Here is a 12,709-nt window from a genome sequence, read left to right as displayed (position 1 = left end):
CGTTAGCCCATGTGCCACAGGCGCTCTGCTGGATTGCAATCTAAACTGTGGAGGTAATTTGAGTACAGTCAACTTACTGTTTTCTTTAAGAAACCAGTTTGAGATGATTTGAGCTTTGTGACGTGGTTCGTTATTCTGCTGGAAACCATTAAGAAGATGGGTACACTGCAGTCATGAAAGGATAAACATGGTCATCAGCAGTACCAGGCAGGCTGTGGAGTTTAAAAGACGCTCAATTGCTACTAAGCGGCCCAAACTGTCCCAAGAACATGTCCCCCTCAAGTTTTCAACCTCAATAAACATGAATGCAACTAAAAGATATATAATTAAAGGTTTATTTATTCAAACAATCAATCATTAATGGAGATGCGCTGGTATTAACTAAATGCACACTAATCAAATAATAATTTGACCAGATTCCATTAAATTTAACATTTTATACTGTACATAAATAACAAAAATATTTCAAAACTTACATGTAATAAAATAACTTAATGGCACAATTAAGCCACCAGTGGCCTGAATTGTTGATACAAAGCAGGATGGAGCCACGCTCTTATCTTTACCCCCCAAAAATGACCCTACCATCTGAATGTCACAGCAGAAACTGAGACTCCATAAGCTTGAGGCGACATTTTTTCATTTCATATATCGTCCACTTTTGGTGAGCCTGTGTGAACTGTAGCTGTGAACTGTCCTGTTCTTGACAGCTTCAGCCCACGGTGTGGTCTTGGTGCTGCTGAAGCCCATCTGCTTTAAGCCTTGACATGTTGTGCATTCAAAGATGCTCTTCTGCATACCTTGGTTGAAATGAATACCTTTCTTCTGTTCAGTTCAATTCAATTTAATGTTAGTTATATGGCACCAAATCACAACAACACTTTCCTTAATACAAAGAAAACCCCAACAATCATATAAGCCCTGTGAGCAATCGTTTTGGCGACAGTGGCAAGGAAAACATTTTCCATAATATTTCAACAGGAAGAAACCTGCAGCAGGGAGGGTCGTCATGTGCCGCGAGCGGTTGGGGTGAGGGGAGGAGGACGTTGTGGAGATCTAGATCTGGGATCTGACAAAAACTAAAACTATCATTAAAACTCATTTTATTTTTATTCAATTTAGTTTTTATATTAATGTTTTAATCATTGAAACGCTGAAATTTGCAAAGTCTGTCGTTTGTTTTTATTTCCCGTTTTATGGTAATTTTGATGGTACGCGTTTCACCGAGGGACACCTGAAAGCAGCACGTCATTGAGCGTGGACAGCAGCGTCGTTGCGGTGTCCTGCTCACACATCCGCGATGACACCCAACACCAGACTTTGCTGTTCACGCGCGCACAGTGGATGAAACGAGGCTGTCACGTGCCTCGCATATCCCCTAACAAACCTAGAAACGTGCCGGATCATAAGAAGCGCTTTCACGCGGCATTCAGGGAGCAAAAGAATCAGACAAACGGCTTTTTGCGCCACCTGTCGAGCGCACGAGAAACATACGACCTGTGTCTGTTGTAATTATAAGCCTGATCCAAAACCATTGAGAGGGGAGGGACAGGTTTCCATGTAAGCTCACCCGTTTTCCCTGCTATAAGAGGATACCCACTACACTAGCAGTGTGATAGTGGGACTTTTAATTGTAAATAATTCTCAGTATCAGGCCTCTGCACAGGTGTAAGAGTTGGGCTGAATTTGATATACTGAAAAAGGCTTAGTGAGCCAGGGCCTAGTTTATATTATACGATATTATAAGACTGTTTATAAGATATTATAAAACTGTTTGATCAAAACTGTCAAATGTAACCAGAAGAAAAGGCTCAGACTCAATTTTGAGCTTATTTTCAACACTAAATCTCAACTATGAAATAAGAAGGTAAAGTTCTCACATTTGCATACTGGCTTTCAATATTTATTTATTTTTTAAAAGATGATCTCCCCTTGGGTCACACTCTAGAAATGTAGGATACGCACAGAAGACATATCTGAGGAACTGATAAGCAGTGAGGTGAACTCATCCTAACCCAAAGAAGTCAAATAAAGCAGGGCAGGTTATTGCAGTTTCAAACCGAAGTGAGGCTGAAATTACAGGCCTGCATTGATTTTAAATGGAAGATGAAGGTCGTTTTTGCAGTAAAAGCTGGCCGGAGCTCTTGCCAGCAAAAGAAGACCCAATGAAAATGACAGATAGCTATTAATTATACTGGGCATTAAGGGCAGTCTGGATTTAATTAGACCCATTGAGCGGGAGGAATCACAGCAAAAATAGATATCATGCATAGGTCAGTGCTTTTCCATACTTTGAAAGTCTTCACTTAAGACTCTTTATTTTCTCGCCTTTCTGTGATCGCTGTGGCTGAATTTGACGTGGTAACAAAGTAGGGCGACAACAAGAATGAGACTTAAAAATCGATCAGATTTAATTTAAACGGCAACCACAACTCAAATAAGCTTGGGCTGATCAGTCTTCATGTCTAGACAGGCAGAAAGGCAGCACAGGCACTCCCTGTCCTGATGTACTGCTATGCCAAAGCCACTGAACCCACATTTCCTTCACAGGCTTCAGTGCCAGGAGAGCCATATTCATAAAAACAAATGAATTCATTGCTTTGATATTTCTGTTATTGGTTCGTGACCTTGAAAGGCTTCCAGAGGGTCTTCAGGTGTTTTCAAAGTCGTTTCCATGCAGCACTAAAGGTTGACCACCAGGTGGCAATCTGCTACAAGAAATATGTTAGCAGAGACTTAACTAAGATCTTTTAATCCACAACCTGGAGCTATGTCCCAGTTTTTTTGGTCAGTGCGCTCAGTAAATGGCCAGTTTAAACCTCAGGTTTGCTTCCATGTTAATTAAAATCCATGTTTTCATGCCAGCTTCGCAGGGACACTCACTTTGGTATCTTGTTTTGGAAAGCAGGCTACAATCCCACCCCCCTCAAAACACCCTCAAGTGATTTTTTTGATGCTTCCTTGCTACGCTGCAAGATAAACAAGCCTAAAAGCTTCAATTAGCCCTTAAAAATCCTATGAGCAAGCTCAAGTAGCATACGCAGTGAAGATGATTCACAACATCCTGCATTAACTTTGTCAGTTATAATCCATCACTTGGTAATAGTCTTAAATAAATCTTATAGTAATTGAGATGAATCCCTCATTTCAATGACAAGTCTGGTTTTTAAGACCCAATTACCACTTTGAGTTCTCTGGCCCAGAGGATGTGCGGCGTATGAGAAGAGGGGGGCAGCGAGCTGGCTGCTTTGGCGGAGAAGCGAGGATGGAGAGATGGACTCGGTCCAAATAGGGATGGATATCTTCCTCAAGGGCTGCACTGCATTAGAGGCCAGGTAGATTTATGACAAACGCACACAATCTTAATTTGTGCTCAGCCCGATAATGCATCTCAAGGCCAGAATAGTTCTGCTCAGTGTTTCTTAACTGGATGTTTCTTTAATTATATGTCAGAGGCCATAAAACTCAAGAGGAGATTTTCCCACAAAGCACTGTTTTATGTCTCGGTCATTACTGTAAATTACAAGTAACAAGAAAATATGGAGGGAAAAAATCAAAAAGAAAAGTGGGTTTATTTGTTTCCATACACTCTTATTTTTTTTTCAGCCTGTTGGTACACTGATCATCTGTAAGCCTCATCAAACATGACACAGTTGCTGCTTCCCCCTACTAAAAAGCAAACTTGCAGGAGGAAGGAGAGGGGGGGGGGTCGTTCACCTTAAAGCAGACGTGTGTGAAAACAGAAACTCGTCACGTGAAAAGGAGAGAGGAAAAACAAACCTGTACAAATACTGAATAGATGAATAATACAAGTGCAGCTGTAAACATATACATATTCACACACAAAAAAAAAAAACAACCTTCAGTGCTCCCCTCCCCAAACATCCAGCAAGACAAGTCATTTCTATTCTTCAGATGGCGTGTGCACACTTACTGTATCGTTATCAGACACGACGGTTAATACTAGGAATAATAACAATTCGAGAAATCACAAAAACCTGCACGTTCACCGACCTCTACGTGAAAATTCATGACGGCTGTACACAAAAGCTCCTCCTGCCTCCACAGCCCTTGGCTTTACAGTCCTGCCCACTCTGTCCCCCCCAGTCTGTTGTTATATTGCCTTTTTTTGTTTCAACATGATGCCGCTTAATCTTTGGTGAAAACATTTCTCCATTCAGTTACACATTTGTTTGTTTGTTTTTTAATGTATGCACAAAATACCTTCTGCAAAATTTAACTAAGCTGCTGATCTGTCTGAAGAATAAGAAGGGATTCAACATTTCAAATGATTTAAAAGCACCCTTCTTTCAGTCTGTGGGGGAGCATTTCCTCACCATCGGCTTGGCACGCACGCACGCACACACACAAACAGTAAAATCAGTCAGTGCATGGTTTGCTTTCCCTCGTCTATTTTCAGTCTTTCACCCCAAAGCCACTTCTGTGGCGTCCATGTCTGGAGGCACAGCTCAGCTCAGCTCGAACCCGGAGGATGACTCGATGGCATACAGCAGCTTGTTCCTCATCAGGTGCTGGTCGCAGAACTCGGGGAGCTTGAGCAGGTTCATGCAGGTGCTGGCGGTGGGCAGGCGATCCAGGTCAGTCCCTCCGTTGTGGATGCAGAAGGCCGGGTAAAGCTCCTGTTTATGAGTGAAGGGCTTCAATTAGAAACTGATAGAGAGAAATCTCTACATCCCCGAGGCGTTTAAGAACCATGGAAATTAAAAAGAAAAAAAAAAATGAGGCGACAGGCAACACGTGTCCGTAATGATCCCAATTTCAAAACCAATTCAGATTAAGCAATAACTGTCAACTTCCACAAGGGGATAAATGTTAAAAGAGAGACATTAAGTGCTAAGCTAATACAGTGGAAGTATAAATTGAGGAAATAATCTTAGTGCTTGAAAGGTACCGAGTGGGGAAATCAGCCCACGGTTTGACCCTTGGATGAGACGCTGGAGGAATGGTCATTTCATGTTGTCTAGCTGGCATTTTTTTAAATCAAGCCTCTCGCCGATGAGGCCACCTCATCCGCAGGCGGTGACACGGACCGTTTCCATCACTGGCCGGGCCAATGCACCAGGTACTCCGCCCTGATTTCATCCTGCTTTTTAAAGTTAGCATAGATGGCTCAGCGGCCACACTTGCCCGATTAAATGGCTCTTTAGGGGTTTGGCCATAATGACCCCATTTTTCTGACAATTACCGTATTAAACTATCGTTGCTTATTGAGAAAGTGTCATTACCGCAGGCATCATTTTGGGGGGGAAAAAATGGAGAGTTTCCATCATCTTTTTTTAAACGGCTTCTCCTGACAGAGCCATTTCTCCTCTAATGAATCCTGGGCCGAATCACGACAGCTAATTAAAGCTTAGCTGGCTTGAGCTGAGGGCCGGGTCAGGGGCCGCTTCCCTACGAATTACCGCCTTCTGCAGCCCAGAGACGAGCGGAGGCGGGAGGAGCGGAGTCATATTTATCAATGGTGGAGTGAAGGCAACACTCAAACACAGAGAGGAGGAGAGCGTTGCTCCCCACAGCGCAAAAATCAAGTTTTCTTAACCGATGACAATAACAAGGAGTACTAAAACCAATCATATCATGATTACACCTTCTGGTTTGACAAAGTATGACATAAAAATTGTTTAATGGCTCAGAGTAACACTTTCTCCTTTTTTCGCCTATCTCAAACTACTTAAGTGTCCCACAAATCAAGTCAGTGAGAAAGCGAAACAGCTTCCAATTAGGAAATCATTTCAGAAATAGGAGGTTAGCGGTAATGATTCAGCAAACGGTCTTCAGAAGTAGATGGATGGAGTTTCCTTGCATATTAATCTCGCAGAAAACTGCTGCTTTCTGCCCCGTCGCGCAAAGTTGAAAAGTTCAAGAGGCTACCAAGTTCTGAGCGGCAATATTTGACCAGCCAAGGTTTTTCCAGCCAAGCCCACGCATGCGAAGCTGCAGACAGACTTCTTCTGCAGAGGAAGGTCATGAACTATAAAACAACAGTGGACGTGGTGATAAGACTCGGGTCTTATCGCCAGCTAATTTGAAAACGATCATTTTCTAAGCTGTTATCAGTCTGGGCATTTTCATTACAAGCCTATTAAAGAGGGAACACTCCCTTCTGTTGAGGATGGAGAACCAGAGGATAATGGTGGGCAAGGCAAGTGCAGAGAGAAGAAGGGGGGGGAGTCCACATCACCTTGAAGCCCAGCAGCGGTGGTCTGGAGCAGCTGGTGACAAACTTCAGCAACTTGCGCTTTTCGTCATCTGTGAATCCTTCGACCACCTCCCAGAAGATCTGGATGACGGGATGAGTGGCTGAATACCCGCCTGAAGATGACGATGAGGGTGTAAAGTTAGAATGAAATTTCTCAGTTCTATAAATGAGAATTTGCAGAAAAAACATACACAAGAAAATAAAGCACTTTGTACCTACCTGAGTAGTTTGTAAAGTTTTTTAGGTCGTCGAGACAAATTGGCACATGAGCCCCAGATATCAGAACCTTTAAGATGTTTAAAGCATATTTTTAGCTTCTTTAACACATTTTATGTTTCTTCAGGTTCAGTTATTTATGTCACGTGTAGAATACCTGAATCTCCTGCTGGTCAAACATGCGCAGCCACTCCAGGTTGACCACATTGGCCAGACCCTGTCTGAAGGCCAGGCAATGAGGCCTGATCTGCTTGTTGAGCCTGTAGTCAGCCACCAGATGGATGTAGGCTATTCGGTTTGCCGTGGTCACAGGAATATCTTTGCCTCCAAGCTTCAGCTCAACCACCTGCATCAGAAGGCACACGAGGCATTTACACGGTTCTTTCACAGTTCTTCATTTTCTCTTTAAAGTTCTTCAGTTGCGAGGTGACCGTTCGAGTATTTATTTGCAGCGTGCAGGATTTAATTCAATAACACAAAGGTCATTAAAATAGTTTCAGCAGCACTTTGATTAAAGGTAAAGCTCTCTCCATGCAAGTGTGAGGAGAAGTGCACTTCAGTGTTTCCAAATATAGCCCGACTACTGAACATCTGGTCCAATACAATTTGGCCCAGTGTTCTCTTTTCATTAGCTTTAGAGCAGTTAGCACTTGATAAGATGTGCTCGTCTCAGTTCATAAAGCTGGCAGTGCGATGACATCATAGCATCCGCAGGAGTAAGAAAAGAAAAAAAAAAGTAATGTTCATCTTTTTCCAACGCTGTCTTGGGATATGAGATCTAGTGTTTAGACAATCAGGACGATCCACACGGCGGATTAAATCTCATCTCAAGGTGCTGCAGGACTGGGTTTGCATTAATTTTCCTAATTTTAGTCAGTGTGTTATTTGCAGCTGGCCAAAATATGGATAACCACCTTTCTGTGTCTTTCTACCTAAAGTGCCAGTTATCAGCTCAAACTCTTCCGGATGAAGAAAAATATGAACTTGCACTGATTTTCAGCATCACTGTCACAGATAGCTCGACTAAAATGAGCCCAACATCATCGTTTTGCAGTGAACAACTTTCAGCTGCCACGTTGGATCAGGTTGTCATGCTGGAACCAGTTCCCTTTCTGTTTGTTATTTTTCTCATAAACCTCCAACACGTGGCAAACAGGAACGCCGCTTTTAACAATGGTCGCATGCAGACGGTCACAAAAACTGACCGATAAACACTTTACAGGATATTTGTTTAACTAAAATAAAAACTATTGTCTGAAACTGCAGCGGTGATGAATCAGCACCTCTGACGCATTCTTAACAAAAACTGATCGATAAGCTTCACAAAGGCGTTCAGTGCCGCAATACTCAGCCAGACCGCACTATAATGTAAGCGGTTTTTCTTGTGGTTTTTTGTGTTATTTTTCAGCTTCTACCTTTGCACTTGCTTGTGGTCTAACTTAAAGTTAATCATTTTCTGTCTTTTTCTCACTCACAGTGGATTCTGATTATGTGCTAATGTAAGAGAATTACTATTGTTATCTTGCTTGCTTTGGCTATCTCACGAGGGCAAATGCAGGGCAGACTGCTCCCGGGTGTGTGCCTAATCTTTCACAAATTGTTTTCCCTGTCGTGTTTGCGACCAGGAGGGCTGTACCGTGACTCAACCATTTCAGGTGTTTGAGAAGAGCTAATACGACGCGCTAAGACCCTGAGTAAACAGGAGCTCCGTGCAGAGTGCAGGTCTGGGCTTAGGTGACTCAGAGTGATGGTGGTTGTTCACCTCCGGAGCCTTGAGCTTTGGAGGGGGCGTGCTTAAGAGCAGCTAGCTGCTTCTGTCAGGCGTGTTGTGAGGTAATTTCTCGGGGAAAGGCAGGTGGAATGGTCAACAGAGCTGCTGTGTTCGCTGCACCGCAGCAGGGCTTAGGGTGACAGCGGTGACGTGCTTTATCTCTCTCAGAGCTGAAAAGTGGTACATTATGAGGGAAATGAATTATTAACGCCACAAAGAGAAACCAAACAGGAGGAAGGACAGACGGCTAAGCATGACCAGGATACAAAGAGATGGGAAAAAAAAAGTACACGTGAATCATTTATCCAACTAAATCCCACCCTGTCCCCAACCCCGGTCACCTGAGCTTCTCCCAGATCGTTGTTGACCACGGTGAAGTTAAGGCCCAGCTCTTCCACGTCACCCTCGTAGCTCTTGAGGAAAAGCAGGTTGCGATACATCTCTGGGTCCAGGGAGGCCAGGTGGTGAATGTCCACATCTGCGCTGGTTCCAAGAAGCTTGGACAGGAAGAAACTCGCAAAGGGCAATTCCACCAGCATGTTTTCATAAAGCGCCTGCGGGAAAATGTTGATGTTAATCCCTTAAAGCCTGCATCAAGAAATAATTTGCCACGAAATTCTGTTTTGTTTTGGGGGTTTTTTAATTGAGGGTTTAAACCTTCTGACAAAAACTCAAAATTGATTTGTATAATATTTTCTGCATTCAGCATAAAATCTACCTTTACCGCACCAAATCCATTCAAGTTTAGCAGTAAGCAACATCTCATTAAGGCAACTTTTAATACAGGGAGTTGATTCTAAATTCGATTCCAATTAAAATGTATTTCTCTGTATCAATCGTGCCCTCCCTCAGAGTTTGTATTTGTCCAACCAGAGAAGCCAAATATATTCAAACTACAGTCCAGGTGAACGGGAACACTGTACCGTTTGGAAAACCAAATACGTCGCTTCCTAAATTATTCAGCGTCTTCAGAGATTTACTCACTTTTAGAGGCAACCTCAAGTGGCCATTTTTTCTGCCCTTTTGTTTTTTAGTTTCATTGCATCAAACACCACAATTAAATAACTAAGAGCCTGCTTCCAGCAGCAACCAAAATGCTAGCAAGCACAAATTAAAGAAAAAAATAATAACAAAATATCACATTTGCCTGAAACTCCTAACAATGAATGAAGTGATAGAGACTTCATCTGATCACATCTGAAAATACACAAAACAACCTACCGCAAACACACACGCTTCTGCTTCACCGGACTCAAACTTTATAAATGCCAATTCTCACCTTGACCTTAAATGCCATTAAGTACCACAGCCGGGCAGGTGACTCATAAAACGAAAAGCTAATGTACTTGAATAGTCCGAAAAAGAGCCCATTGGAGACATTAAAATATACAGGTCTTTATAAATGATTGCGCTAAAAACCCTGACCGCATCAGCTAAATGGATTATAAATCTAGAGGATTTCCATAATGCATGCATCTTAAACACACACACACGCAAGCATAAATCACGGCTATTTTCTAAACACAGGTTAATTGTGCAACTCCAAACATTGTCTATTTTTTATGCAAAATAATCCACTTAGCATTTCTCTCGTGGCCGCGACTCATTTCAGACCATATGCGCGGCGTGGCCCCTTGAAACCTATCAATAACACTTGTGCTGGGAAGAGGCAGCATTAAGTATATGGAAAAAACCTGTAGCCTTATTTTTTTCAATGCCATTTACTTTATTTATGAGTGTTTATTGCCAGAAATTGTGCCAAAATGACTTGGGCTGGAAAGAATTAATTATTATGGCCCAGGCCCTTTTAATATAAGTGAGTGCAGTGGCAACGCAATTAAAGCAGATCGCGGCACCATCAGGTGGAATAAATGCCAACAACATTGCAGGTGCATTCTGTTAGCTGCCAAATAAACTCCTTAATTTACAACATTAAAAATCAATAAAATTATAATGCCTTCCAAACGCATCTCTATCAATCAGCAGTGCAGAACTATCAGTCAGAGAGCAGACTGTGCAGAGAGCTGGTGTTTGGGTCGGATCAAAGCAGTTCACAAAGAGAAAAGGCCACTGCCGAAGAGGCTGGAAGAGAATCTTGATATTTGGACAAACGCATGCTCCCATCTAGATTAAACGCAACTTTTTAATCTTTAGGTTGAAGCGATGCCACCGCAGCAGCAAAGTAACCTGTTTTCATGTTTTCCCATTTGTGGCTTAAATCTTTCAGCTTGTCAGCTGGGTGGACAAGTGAGGAAGAAGGATGATGGCCGGCCTCTATTCTGATGTTCAATCCACTTTCAGTGAGTACCCCCAGACAAGCCACTCCTGCCTGTAATACATCACCTCCACAACAATGGCACGCCTCGGACATTAATTAACAATATTAATCTCCTGTGTCCTTTGAGCCGCGCCGTGAACTGTGCACACTGCAGCAGCGGTGATGCAATCCCAATCTATATAAACGGTTGCCTTTTATCCAGGCAATAACGGCACTAAACAAATATCAATACACCTCTCAAGTGGGCACTCAAACGTCCATTTTTATGGAGAAAGAGGAACTTAAGGTAAGGTTAATTGAAAGTCAAATTCAAATTAATTTCCCACCGCCTAATTGCCTGAACCATTAGCTCTGGGGAGCACAATGTTGCAAGACGTAGGGGTGGGGAGCTTGTAACTGCTGATTGATCATGTCTCACTTCCACAGAATGCAGAGAAGAAGAAGAAAGGAGAGGAGAGGAGGGGGGGGCTCAGAGCTCTGATAAGTGGACTGGACCACCCAGGGCCGAGCAAGAGAGAAGAGACCTGGATGTTCCTGACTGTAAAAGAGATCAAAATGCTATTACCACATGCTTTGAACGCTTATTTATGTCCTGTCTCTGACGAGCTGCTGATTTAGTGCCAACCAAATGTGATCACTACACAAACAAGAGGTAGGAATCATCGGCTAATGGAAGATCTAATTGAGAGGCGACCGCTTGTCATGAGGTAATTCTTCTCCAGACTGAGATGGTACCCCCCCCCCCCTCCCAACAACGCACACCCCTGAAGGAGGCATCTTGATAAACAATCACCACCACATGCATTAAGGATGATTTAGAAACATTAGGCTCTAATAAATAGTGCCATCAGGCAAGGAAAGGGGCAGAAAAACAATGCTATCAACAGATTACGCAAACTGCTCATCAATGAAAATAAAGCCCACGCAAGTGCCAGATTTAAGTTCTTGACAAACTCCTCCATTATATAGGTTAATATTTCTTAGTGTTTTACTTTGGAGGCTCACCTTTCCGAGGATCCTGCCTAAGAAGTAGTAGTGTCTGGTGAACGAGTCTCCCACCAGCATCTCTGCAGCGGGGCTGGGGTACAGCAGGCCCTCGTTGGTCGTCTTGAAGAAGCCCTGGTTGGGGTTGAAGCCCGATTTGAGGAGCTCATTGAGGAACTCGCGAAAGATCCCACCTCCGTCGATTCCCGCCTCATCCAGACCGTGAGCGTTCAGCAGGTGCACTCTGATCCTCTTCTTTAGGTCCGGTTCTTAAAAAAAAGAAAGAAAAAAAGACACGGGACATCAGGAAGATTTCATCAAGGTACAACAAGAATAAATATTAAAGACACTCTCTGATAACATTCATGGTCACAGTAAACTGAATTTATTTTCCCTCCATAAATGTCACCAACAGCCTCCTGAAGATCTCAGAGATTTTTTATTCTTCACTTCACATTACTTTTTATAGTAATTTCCAGCAGGGAAATTAATTGAGACACACTGCCAGTATCTTCAGTCTAACAGTTAATGGTCATGTTGTCAGTTTTTATGATCACAAACCTATTTCCTGCCATGAAATTGAGAGAACAGCATATAAACGGAGGTTTTCACAACAAAGCTAGCTGCTAGCTTTAAAACAATAGTTTTAGCTTAAATGCATATAAGGAAACAAACCATTTCCTGTGATATAAGTGGAGTGAGATTGTTATAATTCAGGACAAAACTGAACTCTTGCATCATTACTTTAAAGTTCGGTTTGACCTTGGTTACTCTTGGAAGTTAGGAGACTGAGTTTCTTGTAACTCTTTGGCAGCCCTGTGGATCAGCAGTCACAACGTGCTGCTTTTTACATCACGTGTACACTGCATTCAGTATTTCTAATCATAAAAAATACACTTTCATATGTTTTTTAAAGCTTAAAATCATCTGTTGTCTGATTTTTTCCCCCCGATTAAACAAACCTTGCTGACTTATTTTCTAAGTGCTTTTATGAGCTAACAAATGAAATGTGACTGTGTTTACCAAACATGCCCTTCCTGGTAATCAGCTGGATGACCCCCATTGTTTAAAATACCCCTATATTTATGTAGTTTTATTTTGTTCTAAGCAGGAAATCAGTTTTGCAAGTAAAAATATAAACTGTTGTGAATAGAAACAATTAAATGCATATAAAAAAAACAGTGATTAACACATCAAAGTAATCTATGCCTCACAGCAAAGGAGAAGAAATGAGCGGAGA

The 12,709-nt window shown here is 42.4% G+C and overlaps 1 protein-coding gene across 1 annotated transcript in view; it reads right to left on the bottom strand.

Annotated features, from left to right (window-relative positions):
• Window positions 1–3,551: 3,551 nt before the first annotated feature.
• Window positions 3,552–12,709, bottom strand: part of ube3c (ubiquitin protein ligase E3C) — a 29,862-nt gene continuing 20,704 nt past the window's right edge. The window contains exons 19-24 of the mRNA XM_085418889.1: window positions 11,491–11,738; window positions 8,549–8,761; window positions 6,594–6,782; window positions 6,440–6,506; window positions 6,203–6,333; window positions 3,552–4,640 (exon numbers count right to left, since the gene is read on the bottom strand). Of these exons, the coding sequence (XP_085275015.1) occupies window positions 4,470–4,640; window positions 6,203–6,333; window positions 6,440–6,506; window positions 6,594–6,782; window positions 8,549–8,761; window positions 11,491–11,738 (1,019 nt within the window). The 3' untranslated portion in view covers window positions 3,552–4,469. The remainder of the gene's footprint in view (window positions 4,641–6,202; window positions 6,334–6,439; window positions 6,507–6,593; window positions 6,783–8,548; window positions 8,762–11,490; window positions 11,739–12,709) is intronic.

This window comes from Rhamphochromis longiceps, linkage group LG9 (genome assembly GCF_057381845.1).
Source record: "Rhamphochromis longiceps isolate RC_006_pf linkage group LG9, R_longiceps_female_GT1.1, whole genome shotgun sequence".
NCBI lineage: Eukaryota > Metazoa > Chordata > Actinopteri > Cichliformes > Cichlidae > Rhamphochromis > Rhamphochromis longiceps.
Note: the sequence above shows the minus strand (reverse complement) of the source record. Positions and strands in the feature narration are given on the sequence as shown.